At 44.9% G+C, this 18,057-nt stretch overlaps 2 protein-coding genes and 1 pseudogene across 2 annotated transcripts in view; 1 reads left to right on the plus strand and 2 right to left on the minus strand.

Annotated features, from left to right (window-relative positions):
• The window catches only part of ARHGEF38 (Rho guanine nucleotide exchange factor 38), a 98,102-nt gene extending 87,140 nt beyond the window's left edge, over window positions 1–10,962 (minus strand). Inside the window, exon 1 of the mRNA XM_037509603.1 lies at window positions 10,767–10,962. Within this exon, the coding sequence (XP_037365500.1) occupies window positions 10,767–10,962 (196 nt within the window). The remainder of the gene's footprint in view (window positions 1–10,766) is intronic.
• The window catches only part of PPA2 (inorganic pyrophosphatase 2), a 119,134-nt gene that overhangs the window by 733 nt on the left and 100,344 nt on the right, over window positions 1–18,057 (plus strand). The window lies entirely within an intron of this gene.
• LOC119243884 (U2 spliceosomal RNA) lies at window positions 385–531 on the minus strand (annotated as a pseudogene).

Consider the following 18,057-nt stretch of genomic DNA (forward strand, 5'->3'; position numbering starts at 1 on the left):
CACACACACACACACACACACACACAGCAGGTACTAGCACTAAAAATTGAGGTTAGAGCAGTGCAGAGTACATAGTAGTCGAAAAGCATGGACCATGGAGCCAAGCAGGCAGACGTCTGTAAACTGTCCTTGCCACTTTAGGTCTGTCCTCACTGACTAGTCATGTGTCCGCCGGGCGCCACCTGTGCTGCTCTTAGCCTTACTTTCATCGTCTATAGAGATGCGAAAATAACTTCTTTGCAAAGTTAAGAGCATGAGGTGACATAATGTGCCATGTACCTTGCAGACATGCTCCTTGGTTAGTATCGTCTCTTTCACTGGTGAGCCCTCAACAGGAAAACCATATTTTATTGCCAATGCTGTGTTCATGGGCATGTTGTCTGTCTAGAATCCTCTCTGCCATCTCCCTCCCCCCAACCCAAAACCAAAAAAGATTTCAAGATTGAGATGTCAGTGTTTTTTTGTTTTGACACTATAAGCTGATAAAAACAGATACTACACTTGATCTTAGCCAGAAGGCGAAGAAGCAGCTTCTTTTGGCATTTTAGAGATATAACTCAACTCCTCCTCATGGCAAGCTTCTGATTTATTTTTATATTCTGGGAATCTGATCAATATCTGGTACTTACTAATACCTAGCAAATGCTCTTTGGATATCGTTATTAAAACTGAGACCCTATTTTGTTTAATCAAGAAATTCTTTCTGTTTTCTTGGAGTTTTAAGTTAATTAATTACTTATATTCCCTCTTTACAGAAAAAGAACTTAGAGCAGCTAATCTCAAAGTGGGCTGTGGTTAAGTAGAGAGGAGATGAGAATGACCAATTATAAAGACAAATATGTAATCTTTTTTTTAAAGCACTGTCTTTTTTTTTAAGATTTATTTATTTATACATACAAGAACCGGGCGGGGTACAGGTCAGATGTGCGGGAGGGTGAGAGGGTTCACCAGAGGCAGAGCGGGGAACAGAACAGGCAGACTGACTGAGATACTAGATATTAGAGGCCTGCCGTGCCATGTGGGTATCTCTCCAGCCTGCCGGGATCGAACTCCCACTGCAGAGGCTGCGGACAGCTTCACAGCACTGCACTCAACCGCCTACGCCACCAGGGAGGCCCAAATATGTAATCTTAAGGATCAATATTGAATCAGTTGTTGAATGTTTTTTAATCACTGATAGTCATTGAGCATTTACCTTAATATTTGCAATGTTTAAATGCTAAAAGTAATCTACTCCCCAAAAGAATTATATTCAAATGGATGGAGAAGGCAAAAATAGAAAAGCATGATTTCAGGGAGCAGTAAGTATGTGAATGCCTCTGAAGAGGATCAGAATATATCCCCAAATTATGCTGTGTTGGCATATTGACGATGTGAGCTGAAATCAACTGAGAAACAGCAGATGCGGGTAGGGCCTTTTACTCTCCCCCTTTCTACCTTAAAGCAAGGTCTGCATCTCCTGGGAGAAATATCCCTGTATCGGGAAGAGGAGGACATTTCCCTTCCCCTGAAGCTGGGGAGCTGATATCAGGCTGTACAAGTCGGACAAACAGACTTTACTGCATTAGTCCCCTCTTCCATTCGTTCCCCACACATTTCCTGTTCACTTTCCTATGGTTTACCACCCTAGGCTAACCTTTCTCTTTTGTCTTGGCACATCTCTACAATTTACTGCTCTTTGTTAAAATGGTTTAGTTAGCACCTGGGTCTAGCTGCTGCTTTGGGATTTTCATACTTCTCTGTATCACATAAAAATCTTAACATCAAGTAAAATTTATGTGATTTTCCTCTTGTTTATTTGTCTTTAGTCATTTCAACTCACAGGTAGGTCTTAGCCACAGAACGAACCTAAGAGGATAAAGAAAGTTTTTCCTCCCTACCCCTCTTTGGGCAGAAGGGTTCAGAGAAGGGTTCATCAAGTAGGTGAGCAGAGACCTCATCGCTAGAACCCATGTGTATAGAGATCTGAGGGAAGACATTCTTAGGCAGGGGAAGCAGCTGCTATAACAACAGGTACAAATTAGACTCTAAGCTCCAGGCAGCTAAATACAGTAAATTCCTTGTTTTTATCTTGGAGGAAGACAAGTTCTAATTCTCAAAAAGAGGCAGTTTTTCCTTGACTAAAACTCCCAGACACTGAGAGAGGCACACAATGTCTTCATCAACTATTTCACAACAAAGACAGAAGCAGAAGTCTTTACTGGCCTTGGAGACCCAGCGTTAAGAGGCATTCAGGAAAGACAATTTCTGTGTGGGGGTTTGAGCGAGGGATGGGGGGATGTGTGTGACTCAGGTACTTAGAGCAGTAGCTAGAGAACATGGCCTTGAAGCCTTCACGTTTTTTTTCCCTGAAGTGGGAGCTGGATGTCAGACAGTCAAGATTACATTCTCTGTCAGGGGCGTCAGCTCTTGTTCCCGCAGTCTTATTTATTCTCTGATTCATTAATCAAGAAAGAAATTGTTCAGAACAAACTGTGACAAAGGCCTTTAATCATAACACTCTATTTTCCTGCAGCATTTAAGTTAAGCCGCCCAATCTAGGCTGACTTCAGACAATGCTGTGGAAACCACCTACCCAGATAGAGAGCTTGTTTCCAGTATGTTGTTCCGTTCTTTTCACTTGCAAATGCAGACCCCACAACCCCCACAGTGATACAATAGAGTGTTCAGGTTTTTGGATAAAAAGTTTTTTTTGAGATGCAAATAAATAAATGGCAGCAGGCATAAAAATTAAAGAAATAGTGTCAAGATATTCAAGGATGTGGAAAATGGAGATCATTAAGTTATTATTAATACAGGGTGGACTTGCTTTACCTAATTTTGTAATTTTGTTTCCTGACAATTAAACAATGACAAAAACCATTTATTATATAGCGACTCTCGGGCAGGGGAATGTCATAATTCCAAAGAGACAATGTGTATTCCAGAGTGAAAAAGGCAGCAGACCAAGCTTACCATAGAAGCCACGGAAATCACCCAGTTACAGACCTGTGCCATAACCAGCAAATGACATCAACTTTTCATTACTAACAAATCGTGAGGATAAAATGTCTGTTAACTCAGTGACCTACATGCATTTCATTTTGCAAATATTTAAGGTACCTGAGTTCAAACCCAAGCTATCACCTGAAGAAATTCAGGACTTGCTTCTCCAAAATGGGCCACTTTGGTAGGTTAATTATTTTGAAGTGAACATGTGAAAAAGCAGCAGATGCTGGAAGAGGCTTTCTCTGCACCCCCTCACTGCCTAAAGACAGATTCTCTGAAAGAAACTCAGTTGTCATACATCCTCTTCCTGGAGTTTCATCAACTGGGCAAGATGGACTCATCGCAGGAGAGGAGACTGAAGCCACTCCCATACCAGAGAAACTGGGTCACAACCATAGCGCCAATCTGTTCTGCTATGGGCTCATTCATCTTGCCTAAAATTACTCTCCTCTTCCCTTCCCCTCTTAAGACAACATATATGCTCTCAAATCTCACCACTTTTGGGAGGTTTTCAAAAAACAATACTCAACTGATTTGGCTTTATTTAATGATTTTCGAAGCAGATAACAGCCAATCTAGCATATGGAAAGGAGCTCCAAAATGCCACAGGAAATGAGACTTGTATAGCAGAAGGGTATGGACAAGGAAGTTACCCTGGACAAAAAGCAGATTGGTCTTGGCAATTGTCCCCTTGCTTTAGGGGATAGCTGGGCAGATTCCCTTATGAGATTTTGGAGTTCATTTCTGGTAAACTATGATTACATTGGTTTGGAAGCCTGGGGCTTTGTATAAGCGACACCATTTGGGGCCTATTGTCTTGTTTTTAACAGGGCATTCACTTTTCCCCTGTTGTCCAGCCTGTCCATTTCACAGACCCAGCTCTCCAACCTAAGAGCATCAGGGAGGGCCTTTCCTCCCCTACGTGTGTACCTTTTCAAGCATAAAACCAGAACTGAAAATCTATTGGGATCAAGTCATGTGAACGCATTAACTCACATAGTTCTTGGCAGATGACACTTACTCCCTGTCCCCTTCCCGGCCCTTCCCTTTCACTCTCCACAACCTGGCATAGAAGCTGTGTCCTCACCCAGGGTTACAGCTGAAAACCATGCATGAGCAACCTCCCGTTGGGGGTGGGGGTGGGACGGCTCAAGCAACTGTGCAAACAGACCAACATGCTATCAAGCTGGTATATTGATTAATGAAATGTATTATATTTTGGCAAACATCCCTCTGGAACACTGTGGACGACAAAATTCAAATTTAGATTTTTTTCAGTCCCTCAGTATGTCATGCTGACATTTGGCGGGAGCCCCTGTGGCTCACGGAGACTTCCCCAGAGCTGAAGGCTGGACCCCTTCTCTGCCAGTTCTCTGCCACCCTGAGAGGCCTGGTGGGCATGGTGTCCAACTGGCAACCACAGCAGCCAGGGGAGGATAGACTGGGAAGGGATGGCAAGGGGTCTTGAGGCCTCATAGCCAGTATCAGGCCTGTAGAACAGAAAGTTCCATGGTCCCAGACACTCTGACCCTAGTCTAAAAATGAGGATGGGGTCCCAGATTGTCAGAAACTTGACCCCAAGGATGCCTCACCTACTTGGTGGAGTGGGGGCCACAGAGGGTTGCTGTACACCTGCAGCCCAGTATCTGTGAGGTGATGGAGCTTACAAGAACAGTAGTTCTTGCAGGAAGTTCACCTTCATGGAGAGATAGCCACAGCAGCACTGACGTTAATGTGAGTATGGAGCCGAGAAGAGTTCTATAAAAAGGGGTTCTTTTAAACCAAGTATTTTAGGTATATTTCTATTCATGCTTAGTATATCTTCCCTCTTCTCTCCCTCTCCTTCCCTCCTTTTTTTAAAAAATATTTATTTTATTTATTTATTTATTTTTTAAATGTCTGGGAGTTGTTTTTGTTTTTGTTTTTGTTTTTGTAAGATTTATTTATTTATTTATTTATACAAGCACTGGGTGCAGTCAGAAGCGCGGGAGGTGAGAGAATTCACCAGAGCCAGAGCGGGGAGCAGAGCAGGCAGAAGGACCGAAGTACACAGCTGGGGGAAGCAGCGGGCGGCAGGAGAGGTCTGCGTGCCTGTGGGACCCTCCTCTGGTGGCCGGGGAGCAGCTGGGGATCCAACCAGCACTGTAGAGGCTGCGGGCAGCTTCGCAACCCAGTGCTCAACCGCTGCGCCACCGGGGAGGCCCTTCTTTCCTCCTTTTTGATGTCTCTTTTCATGTTTTGATAACCTGTTCATTTTGGACAAAAAAGTATGATTAGAAGCTGTGTTTGCTTTCTTGATTTCTGGGCCTTCCACTTTATTTGGTACGAATGTCTCTTCTAAAAACTGCAAAATATCTTTATTGAAAAAGAAGGAAAGTAAAATATCGTGCTTCCCTTTGTATGCATGTGCATGTGATGTGAGGTGGGAATTACTGAGTTTTAAAAGTGCCTGACCTTTCTGAAGATTTGCCCTTCCAGCTGCGAAACACACCTTATTTGTCCTGGTGTCACATTACCGATCTCAGTACTTCCCCTTGTGGTAAAAGGGTGTGCTGAGGCAGGTGAAGGGCTAGGAGTTAGCACTCAGAGAGTAGGCAGCACCTCAGCTTGATGCCCGCACAGCAGGGCGGTAGATGATCCCACCCTTCACTGGCCTTGAGCAAACCCTACCAAACCCGCCAGTGTTAACAGCTCCTCCTGCTCACTTACAGGTGAGTCTGTAGCCTTAAAAATCATCACAGATTTAAATGTTCCCATAGTCTTACCAAGTCTGACTTCTTATTTGAGCCAATGGTCCACATATACCAAAATATGTTATTCTTCACTAGACAGTGCACAATGCACAACACAATGCACTAGGTGCATTGTTATAATTGTAAGAAGAAAACTTTTGGCTTTAACAAAAATAACCAATCAATCCTTTTGTAGCAAGAATAAGATAACCCTCACAGAAAAACAATGCACATGACCTACTGTGGGTTGGAGAGCTGCCTTGGGACTTGCAGCAAGTAATGGCCTAGTACCCACCCCGTCACTTGCTCTTTCACTGATACTCATCAGAGGCTCATTGTGGCCATAGAGGATTAAAGTAACTGACCCACTGGCTTAGTTAGTTTGGGCTGCTATATCAAATAGACCATAGGCTGGGCTGCTTAGACATAGAGCATTTATTTTTCGCAGTTCTGGAAGCTGAGAAGTCCAAGATCAAGGTGCTGGTAGACCTGGAACTGACCCCTTCTTGGATGGCAGCTGGTTGTCTTTTTTAATATTATGGGGTGGAGAACAGGGAGAGAGGGAGCAAGAGCTCTTGTGTCTCTTCTTATAGGGACACTGATCAAGAGGTTAGCCTCATAATGTAACATCCCCCCAAGGCCTCCCTGCACAGACTGTCACCTGGGGACTGTGCCCAAACTTGTGAATTTGTGCCCAAACTTGTGAATTAAATATGAAGTCCAAAGCACCCATGCTGAGAGGAGGCCTATCACGTCTGTACATCAACCATACGGGGTTTTCCGACAAGACTGCTAAATGTTCTTAAAATTTTTATAAAAAATTGAACCACTTCAGAACTGTGTGACACACACACACTCATACTTGCATCTGTGTGTCACAGATAGATAGGTGATAGGTAAATAATCTGTGTAAACAGAGACTCACATGCATATAGCTGTTAAAACTAGGCAACCTCTCAGTGGTGCAGGCAGTTGAGTGCCGCACCGTGAAGCTGTCGCAGCCTCTGTAGCCCGGGTTTGATCCTGGCCGGCCAGCGAGAATCCCACATGGCGTGGCAGACCTCTCCTGTCTCGCCTACTGCTCCCCTCGGCAGTGTATTTCGTCAGTCTGCCTGTTCTGTTCCCCGCTCTGTCTCTGGTGAATCCTCTTACCCTCCCATGCATCTGGCCTGTACCCCTGTTCTTGTATAAATAAATCTTTTTAAAAAAAAAATATAACCAAATTTCAAAGGCAGAGTTCATGTACATGATCCTATACAAAATCCTTTCCCAAAGAAATGAGCTTTTACTACTGACCAGTAAATTCACCAGCTTCAGTCACTCACTGTGCTGCTAGCAAAATGGCAGGAAGTGGTAGAGCAACTTGAAAGCTAAGCCAGGGTAGGTGGCACATAGTGAATGGGAGAGGGTGGTATTAGGGTGTGGCCTCGTGTATAGAAAAGGTAGAGTCAGCAACGAGATAGGCTTCCACCAAGAATCATTTCTTATTTAAATAATTCTGTACATTTTTGTCTGTGGTATGTTTCTTTTTACTGAAGAATCATCTTTATTAATGGAGACCTGTATCCTCACACAGGATGACCCAGGGACTCTTAATTCAGGCCTGGGGGCCTTTTCTCAGCCTAGTTCCCTGGGTGGTCAGATCATTCAAGGCCTTCACTTGATTTTGATGGTCCCTGCCACTCACTGTGGGCTGGGCACCTTTGCCTTACTACCATAGAGAGCATCTTTCGTGGAGTGGGGATGAGAGGAAAGAAGAGTCAGGAATAGGCAGTAAACAAGCAAACCACATCATTTCAGACAGAGATAGGTACAGTGATGAAGTCAAAATACCTTCCTCTCTCCATTCTGAGCCTTCCCCAGCCCCACTTATCGTGTCCTGGGAGTGTTCCTGGGAGCTCCTCCCCCTGACCCTGAACACACCATTCCCCCCAGGTGGGTATGATCCACCTCTCACTCCATCATGCCACTTTGGGGCACCTGTCTTCTCTTTCCCAATGAGACATTAAGACCCTTTGGGGACAAGGTCAGACCTTTTTCCTTAATGATCTCATAATTGCAATTCCTGGTACGTATCTACCAGATAACATCCTCCATAAATGCCAATGAACTGATTGAATCCACTGAAGCACTTAAAGGGCCACTGGCAGCAGCAGGCTACAACTGTTACTACACAGCCTGAAGGTTCATGGAATGACTGTGTTGATGTGATCATGGCCTTCCACCAAGTTCCTGATATGCTCATGAGAACCATGTTCTTTCTTTTTTCCAGTAGCTCTCTCCTGGTGTACCATTATTTTTTTAAATTACAATTTAGGATTCACAACTAAATTTGAGTTGTGTAAAGCACGAGTCGGAGGTGGTCCAGGGGCACCAGAAAAGACCCATGTTTCCCAGAACTCAGAACTTGCTTCCAGAGACAAAAGCCATGGGCTATATCAGGCAAATAGCAGCACAGCACGGGAGGATACCCAGCTACACACCCCAAGCTGCTGGCCACGGGAGCCCACACTGACCTCTCTCAGCCCTCCCCATTGCTCAAGGCTCACTCAGTAGAACTGTTATTCCAAGACTGGCAGAGGAAGCACCCTGGCATTTCACTCGGAAAGTGCTTCTTGAGGTGATGTGAGGTCACTTGCATGGTAATGGCTAGTGTAAGGCCTGGCAAACCCAAGGAACTGATTGCTTTGAATCTTAATGAGGAAACACCTCCTGTTGTTGCCAAAGCAATTACAGCAGCATCTCCTCAAAAGTTCTGCCAGAGGTGCTGTCAGAATTGGATTGTGACTACTCAGGAGGCCAGCCTATCACTACAGCTCTGCAGTGCTGCTCCGCACTCCCTGATGATTGTTCTGCACCACAGACAGTTCTAGCAACATTCACTCTGGAGTCTGTCCTTTGTCCTTCAATAAGATCGTCCCAGTCACAGGGAGACCAAGAATCCAGAGGGCACAAGCCGAGCCCTCCACAGAGCATGCAGTGACCAGTGGGCTGTATTCCATGGCCACTCACTTTTTAAGTTACATTTAGGGAGTGAAGAGCAAAAAAGCAGTTTCCATTTTTATTTTGCTAATTAAAAATCTCAACCAAAAAGATGCTGAATTAGGGAATCTCAGATGGAAGAGACGTGTGCTGGGGATAAAGCAGTGTCTTTTCCTGAATTTCTATATGTAGGCTCTTCATCAAAGAACAGCAAAGAGTTGAAATAGATTAGTAGATCAGTAAATTAGTATTAATAGAGGGCAGGACCTATTCTATCATTACGGCCCTGAAGTTGAAAATAAGGAATGTTTACTAAGCACTTTCCATGGCCAGCCAGTCTTCTAGGTGTTTCATGCGATTATTTCATTTAATTCTCCCAGCAACTATATATGGCAATTCTTGCCATATTTGGATGTTACCCGATTTACTCTTAAGGAATGAATTCCTAAGTGATTTCCAACAAATGCCATTATACCATCTGCTGACAGTATACCATTTGCTTTCACAGATAGGAAAACTGAGACTCAGAGAGTTTAAGTAATTTGTTCAATGTTTTGCAGAAATGAATTGAAGAGCCCAAATTAGTCTTTATATGTATATGACTTTAAATTTTACATTATTTCCAAGTTATCCACTGCCTTGAGAATAATTAATTCCAGAGATCAAACAATGTGCCTTCCTCATTAAAAAAAAAAAATCTTGAAGAATAAGACTTGACTCTGCAGTTTAATCCTGAGCCATCAGGATTTTTTCAAAGCACTAACTCACTGTAGGAATTTTTAGAGTTCATTTAAATTTATTTCATGTAATTAATTTGCATAGCTAAGTCCAAACATTTCTTTTTTTTGAGAAAAGAGACCTGCGAAGTGCAAGTATCTTTTATTGACCTTTTAGCCTCTCAGTAGCTTTTTGGGTGCAGAATGGCTGTTCCTGGTGGGTAGTGGGGGCATGCATGAGACTCACACACCATGTGTGCATAGCAGGGGAAAAAGGCCCTGGGCACCACATGACAGGGACTGCAGGACACACTTAACACACACACAATAACAGCTTCAGAATGAAGCTTACTAGAAAAAAATGACCTTCTTCAAGAAAGGGAGAAACTCAAAGGGTGGGTGGGTGGAAAGGATAGAGAGTCTGCAACAGAGGATATATTTAATAATGGTGCCCAGGGCCTTCCCTGGTGGAGCAGGCAGTTGAGCCCAGTGCTGTGAAGCTGTCTGCACCCTCTGCAGCGCTGGTTTGATCCCAGCTGGCCGGCCTGCGAGGGTCCCGCATGGCGCGGCAGACCTCTCCTGTCGCGCCAGCTGCTCCCCTCAGTGGTGTATTTCATCAGTCTGCCTGTTCTGTTCCCTGCTCTGTCTCTGGTGAATCCTCTCACCTTCCCTCGAATCTGGCCTGTACCCTGGTTCTTGTATAACTAACTAACTAACTAACTAAATCTTAAAAAAAAATGGTGCCCAATTACCTGGTAACCATCACAGAATAATCTGCAGTCCTAATTCAAAAGTCATTCCATCTCAGTATGCTAAACGTCTCTTACCATATTTGGCTTATTTGATTTACTCTAAAGGAATGAACCCCTTAGTGATTTTCAACAAATCCCATTATACCCTCTGCTGACAGTATACCACCCATTCGCATAGCTGTGATTGCAGTTTCCTGCCCCCTGTTACAGGTAACCGCGGCCACGGGTCAGCACAACTACCTGCCACTCTCATGGTGTGACATCTGTCCATTAAGATCAACTGTCTTTTGTGGAGTCCTAAATCAGTTGCTTTCTGGTTAAGTTGGGTGGAAGAGGGAAGGAAGCAGAAAAAGACATAATTCTCACCAGAAATAAAAACCAACAATGCTAAGAATAATTTGGAACTGACTAGTTAACTATTGGAGCACATAGTGGCTTGTTCCTATAATGTCTGAATTACATTTCCTTTCATTTCCTTATTTTCCTCCTTAGGGAGGGGTAATAGTCTCCTCTACCTTATATGTGCTCTTTGAAAATGCAACAACAGCAGGGGAAGCGCTGGGGTGCAGTGCCGGGCAGCGAGGCTCTTTGGTTACCTTGCAGTTTCTGGCTGTACTCGGTCCTGTCTGACTGGCTTCTCCTCAGGGGACCAGAGCGGTCCCCCACCACACTGCTCTCAACCACAGTGTCCGTCTTCCTTCTCTCCAGCATGTAGAGCCTGGGCCTCAAGAAGGTCAGGTTCTTTTTCTTGGTGCTCAGGCATTCTTTCTCAGTGGCTTCCTTGGGCTCCATCTGAGTCAAGAGCGGCTGCAGGGGCTGGTCACTCTGGGGCCTCGGCGTGCAGGTTCAAGGCACCAGGTGCCCAGGTGAGCTGTCCCCACTAGCTACCCGGCTCCACTCCAGGCGGCTCTGGCTGTGACTGCCACCTCTGCGGAGTCCCAGCGCTCCACCCCTATGAGGTCATTCTTTTTTATACCTAGAATCCAACAGGGGAAACTGCCACCTGTTACCTGAGAGACCTGCAGCGCCAAGCTAGGCAAAGCAGGGGCCGCCTATCACATGCTCTGAGGCAAACAAAAATCCCATTGTGTGGGGCAAGGCTGGGGGTTGGGGGAAGGAAGGTGAGCCAGGTGAGGCAGGAGGAAGCAGGCAGGAGGGCCACCTGCAGCCTCCGGGCTTAAGGTGTGCCTGGGGTATGTACAGGTGCATGTACAGGTACCTGTGCAGGTAGCTGCTGTGGTCTGCTGTGGAGGTAGACAGGCTGGTGTGCAGCTTGCAGCTTTAGAGGGAGTCACTCACTTGTGACCTGGGATCTGGTGTGGGACTATGGGGATTTGCATTTGCATCATAGCAGTGCGGAATCATCTGGAAGGACTAAGTCAGGCTTCTGCCTTAAGCATCAACATTCTGAGGTTATTTACTGAAAACTGAGGTTGCGAACCAGGATCTGGATCTGGATCCCAGATCTGCATTCTGAGGAGGCAGGGCTTTGCCTGTGGTCATGCCCAGGCTCTGTGAGGAGGGGCTTCCACAGAGGCCTTGCAATCCCTCCTTTCCTCTCACCATCCCTCCCTGACCTTCCCAGTCCTGATTCTTAGGAGGCAGCACCATGTTCAGATGGTGTTGCCCAATGGTCTCCTCCCATCCCTTTCATAGATGGACAGTGTACCCCCAGAAGGCAGCTCCGTGAGAAGAGACACTGGGCAGGATGGGACGGGCTGGTGGGGGGAAAGCAGAGTGATGGGCCTTTCAGCAATTTTAATGCAGTTGTTTTTCCTCCTATCTGAGATTTCTCCAGGGGGAATTCTCATAAGCTCTGGGAATGCCCAGAGTCTGGTGTGCCCTCGTTAAAGAAAGGGAAGCCCCCAAGGAGGAAGATTGCTTCTCTTTTTGTGTAACGGGATGGTGAAAATTCACCTTCACACTGCCCCTTCTGAATCGTGCTTCATGATTCAGGATAAAGAGAAAAAAAAGACAAAAAGCATTTTTCTAACTTAGGTTGTGTGGGCTGACTACAGTTTGCATAATTATCTTCAAAGAGAAATGACAAATCTGCACCCACTTTAGAGACATCTATATATAGCTTGGCCCATTGAATGGGTTTTATTTAATATAATTGGCAATCTTTTTTTAACACACCTTCCCAAGTACTTTTCATAAATGCTTTTAAAGGCACATTCACTGCTAAGAAGGGAACTTTTTTTTTAATTCATGTTAAAAACATCTCAGTAGTATTCTAACATCACATATTTCACATATACATGTTTATATATAACTGTGTGTATGTGTGTGTGTGTGTTCACCTGGAAGCTAGGAGACACACTCTGTTAGGTATAGTAGAACTGCAGGACTCAGGGAGATGCGTGTTCAGGATACCACCCTTGAGAATTTTGTCAGGGACCCATAAAAAGCAGAGACAAAACTACACAAAAAGCTGGCATACATCTGTGTAGGTGTGAACCTATACTCACAAACATACCACAAATAGTGTGCTATGCCAAGGGTTCCTGAATAAAAAAATAGCAAAATTGAAAAAAAAGTGGTAAAACAAATAAAAATGCTGGCACAGGTTCACTCGTGACATGGTAAAGGAACAAGCATAGAACAACATTAATGGCCCTTCATCTTGAAAATGAAGCACAGGTTGCTGAGGAAGCAGACCTCAGCTGATGGGGCAGAGGTGGGGTGCTGGAAGACACCCCCAGAGGTGGCTGGTGCGGGCTCTGAGCTCTGGTGGTGATCTGAGGTTGCTATTCAGTTTGACGGTGTGTGTGTGAGCACTGGGTACCCCCCATGTGACTCAGGGTATCTGGATACAGTCTTTTGCATTCATATAGTTTTTCGAGGGGTGGATAGTCACATATAAGGAAATTCCCTAGTTCCAGTTTCATTGCAACAAGTTTGTATTTTCAAAACCAGCATCATAGCAAGCTTTCCTGTAATTTTTAAATTTCACCACTTGGGAAGAGCTGTAACAGAGCAACTATGGATTCAGTGGTAGATATACATTTTATTTATTCACAGTCAGTTCAATGTCAACTTAAAAATAGCAAATAGCGGGCCTCCCCGGTGGCGCAGCGGTTGAGCGCTGGGTTGCGAAGCTGCCTGCAGCCTCTGCAGCCGGTTCGATCCCCGGCTGCTCCCCGGCCACCAGAGGAGGGTCCCACATGGCGCGCAGACCTCTCCTGCCGCCCGCTGCTCCCCTCAGCAGTGTCCTTCGGTCCTTCTGCCTGCTCTGCTCCCCGCTCTGGCTCTGGTGAATTCTCTCACCCTCCCACGCTTCTGACTGTACCCAGTGCATGTATCAAACAAACAAACAAACAATAAATAAATAAATAAATAAGACATGCCTCTAGAAAATTAAAAAAAAAAAAAATAGCAAATAGCAAATAAATTCTTTCAAAATGAACTTTTAATCAGTCAGTGATCAGGGAGGACATAGCTGCTGTCTCCATGTTCATTCCCTCACACTCCCACCTCCACGCCATGCCTTGCCAGGCAGAACCCTTATTTTGTTCAAGGCAGGGCTAGGCTTGGCCAGTCATAGTCCTGGACTCTATATCCTGGTTTTCTAGTCTGTTTTGCTGCTAGGGTACCCTGTAATCCCAGTCCTGGCAGTGAGGCTTCTTGGTGGGATGGGTGGCGGGGTGTTGATTCTGGGAAAGGCTTGCCGTTTCTAGTAAAAGTTGTAATCACAGATGGCTTCCATCTTACGCCTTTTTCCATACTCGATCACAGGTAGAGTGATGGAACAGTTGTAGCCACCCTGTGTCCTTGAGGAAAGATCGGGGGTCTGGTACTACGGGCTCTGATACCCCTGAGCTGCTTATCCAATACTCACAGCCGTCCACATTTAGACTTGTTATCATGAGGGCAAAATAATCCCGTCTTCCTAAAGTCACAGTTAGTTGGAGTTCAGTATGTTCAATACATTCCAGTAGATTTGGTCAGCAGTGATTGGTATAAATGTGAGTGCACAGTTCTCTTGCTTATTTCTTTGACACTTAAAAAAATGTTTCGTTTTGTTTTTTCTGATTTTGTTACTGACCGAACCAGGTTGGTGAAGACAGACTCTCAGCCATGAGATTGTCTCCACAAAGATAGAAACCAGTCAGGAGAACAAAAAGGGCGCTCTCTGAGTGGTGAGTGAAGGAAAATTACGTAGGAAAAGAAGGAATGTGGGGACCAGCAGGATGTGGGGAGAGGGTTTTTAGTTTCAGGTCTGGGAAGGTTCTAGGCAGTATGGGTAGTCAACCACAAGACCATCACTGATGTTTCTGAAGTAGTTCCTCTCTTCCATATTATCAACTCAATTTTTAAAAAAAGAAAGTCGGTATCGTAATCCAGGAAAAAAAAAATCAAATAGACAAGGACCCGAGGGTAGGTCTTCAGGCAATGATGTTATCACCACCCACAGAAGGTACAGAAACAGTAACTTAGGCACTCTGCAAGCTGTTGAGGCCTGAGAGGGTGGGACATTGACTTTGCAAGCGAGTCCTGTCATTGTCCTAAGCCCAGGCCGAGCACAGTGGTGTTGAGAAGTCACTGATGCTCACTGCTATATCCACTGAAGGTGTTCTGCAGGGCAGTCTGGTTCGCATATATTGTGAAAGTGTCTTTAAGCCAGTGTATCTGAGTCAACAATATAAAACCTGGTTCAATGGGGCTGGAAATGAAAACAACCAGAGAGGGAGACTGAATATTATTTCACTGGGTGTCTTCTTGGAACGGGAGTGAGGCAGCAGGAACAAAGGCCACTAATTTGTTTTATATTTTATAATCAATGTATGAAAGTATTTTAGTGCCAGAATCTTGCATGACACAAATCAATAAAATGCTGGTATTAAGATACTTGAATTAACTGTATTGTGAGTAGAGAACAAGCAGTTGCTGATTCATTCTTTTCCAAAGCCCTGGGCAGTGAGTCCCAGACTCAGCTTTGACTGTGACAGAAATCAGTTTCTTGGCATCATAAATGCTCTGTGCTCTCTGTGGGTCCCGAGCTCTTCTGTAAAAGGTAAGATGACTTAGTCATTAGGCTGTCCACCTAATGTCTAATGTCTTCTGTTTTCCCTTCAGGCATCTAGAATATTCCACTACCCTGTACCCCTTTCATATAGCAGTGATCATGCTATGGTCAAAGAAATGGACTCAGAGGGTTGTTGGAATTCTGGGAGCCAATGTGTAATGCCCTCTGGCTTTCTCTCCTTCATCCATGATGGCTGACAGTAGCTACATCAGGATGAGTCCTGAAAATTGTCTCTCAGAGAGGCCCAGTCATCCCATCATGGTCACATAGTTTGAGCATGAAGGAATTCTTTACTGATGTAACCCACTGAGACTACAGACTTTTAAAAAAATTATGATTACTTTATTGTAGCCCAGACAATTCCTGTTACTGTCAGGTTTAGATTAAATCTTTTCAGGACTAATAATATGTGATTTCTGGAGTTTAAGGCCCAGAGTGCTAATAGTTTGTAAGACTCCTGATTCCAGGACAGAAATCACAGCTGTTGAAAATGTTACAAACAAACTGGACTGTGGGCAGAAAACTACTTTTTTTTTAAGAGTTATTTATTTATGCATACAAGAACTGGGGTACAGACCAGAGGTGTGTGTCGGGGGGGTGGGGGCGGCTATTGAGAGGATTCACCAGAGACAGAGTAGGAAGCAGAACAGGCAGATCGACTGAAATACACTGCTGAGGGGAGCAGCAGGCAAATCAGGAGAGGTCTACTGCCATGTGGGCAGCTCCCTGGCTGGGGATCGAACTCATGCTGTAGAGGCTGCAAACAGTCTCATAGGAAGGCCACCAGGGAGGCCCAGAAGAACTTCTTATGAGTTAGGGACTTATCGTGGGCACCCTGGCAAGCGTGCTGCCCTGGGGTGCCAGTGGCGAGCGGAGAAAAGTGGACAGGTCTGGATGCACTTCCATAGCAGGGCTGGCAGAGCTTACATGTGGTCTGGTTGAGGCAAAGGAGCGCGGACATTCTCTGTTGGCACAGGTAGCTCCAGGTCTGCAGTGGCTGTTAGCGCACCTTCAAGAGATTTGACTTTGAAACGCAGGTGACAAGCAAGAGAGCAGCCAAAGGGCTCGCCTATTCATGGGCAGAGGTGCAGCTGTGAGCTGCAGTGTGTGTCTACTCTCTGATTTTACCTTCTTTCCTGGAAAGATAGAGATGTAGAAACAAAAGAGAACATCAGAGCATATTCCTTCCTCAGAGATGAGGTCATCGGTGCATTTGTGGAATGACTATCACACTGGCTCTGAGAGCTGCCTCTTCAGCTCTAAATTGTTCACAGGGGCCCTGCTATTCGTGGCTGTGTTTTTATATCCTCTGCTATGCTCCCTGAAAGCAACATTTTCTGTTAATGCACTGACCAAGCAGGAGCGTAATAACCCTGTCAGCAAACAATGAATGGGAGCCGAGCTCAGAAGGAGGTAAACCTTCGAATGTTTTGATCCTTTTGACTGAAATCATCATGGAAGTGACATACGACCATATTTGGGCCTTTGTCTCAGCTGTAATGAATCATTCATTACAAGATTTTCAAGGTTGTTGGGGGGGAATTTACTTTGGGAAGGGGAGAATCTTTGAAGTGCTTTGGATTGCCTGGTTAGATCAAAACCAGCTACATAAGCAAAAAAAAAAAAAAAAAAAATCTTAGTGCCGATGCAAGCTTTGAAACCATCTATTTAGTGTGATGCCAGCACCTGTACCACATCTCTGGACTCAATTTCTGTTAGTTCACACAGTCCTCCAGAATTCACTTACTGGTTACTCCAACAGAGCAATTTGAGTCAAAATAACTGCCACAGAAGGTGAACTGTTCTCATTTGCCAGAGAGAATCCAGAAAATCTACCCCTTCCAGTTTCTGCCATCATTATTTCCTAAAATTTGGGCCTAATGAGTTGCAAGTAGCTTTAAGAAGGAGCTAGACCTGTAGGTGTGATTTAACTTAGTTGTAAGCAGCTAGTTTCCCATTTCTGTTATGGTCAGGATGAACAATGCAGAAGCATTTCTTAAAAAGCAAAATCGTGATACTGTGATTGAGTCCTTACACTTGTGTGCACAGGACCGTGGGCTGCAGGCTCATAATAGTGACCATGAATAATCCAGGAGACTCGAGTTAAAAGAAGTGGCCCTTTGTTCTTCTACCTGCAGTGCCTTTTTGATGTCTTCACTCACATGTGTGCAGAAACCTGTGTGTTGTGGGAGCTCAAGTTCACTGACTCCAAGACACTTGTGCTTATTAGTTTCCAGGTGGAAAGCAGCCGCTCTAGGTGGCTGGGAGAAAGCGTGTACTTTTAAGTGAGTGCAGCAGAGACTCACGTAAGTCACTTAGACTAAGGGACAGATTTATGGATTGAGTAGTGTGAAGAGCATGCTGGCCAGCGGGCTGGTCAGAGACAGACACCAGCCTCCTCGGTTCTGATATTGCCCGTGGGTCTCACCATTCCTCTCTCGGCACCGGGAAACCATGCTGCCCCTGCCTCGGTTTCTTCCTTAGTCCAGCCTGAGCAACATCCAGGTCTCGCACAGGATTCATGTTGCTGCTCCTTCACCGAATATTGTTAAATTCAAAATTACAGTATCCATAGCAACCATAACTAGGTCAGTTTGCACTTGGAGTAACAAATAACTGCTGAGAATCTTTATCCTTTTCCAACCATCCTGTGTTTGCAGGACTCTCTTAGGCTGCAGAAAGCAAGCAGTTTTGCAGGAAAAGGACCTCATAGCACCTGGGAAAGTTGTTTTCTTGTTTGTGATCTACACATTCAGAAACTTCATGCAATTAGACAATGAATTTAATTTTACTTCACCCAAGCAACATGGGCATTTGAATAATAGATTCTGGTAGTGAAGCATTAACTATTGCTTTCA

Source organism: Talpa occidentalis, unplaced genomic scaffold, assembly GCF_014898055.3.
Source record: "Talpa occidentalis isolate TD23 unplaced genomic scaffold, MPIMG_talOcc4v2.1 talOcc4.13, whole genome shotgun sequence".
NCBI classification, from domain to species: Eukaryota; Metazoa; Chordata; class Mammalia; order Eulipotyphla; family Talpidae; genus Talpa; species Talpa occidentalis.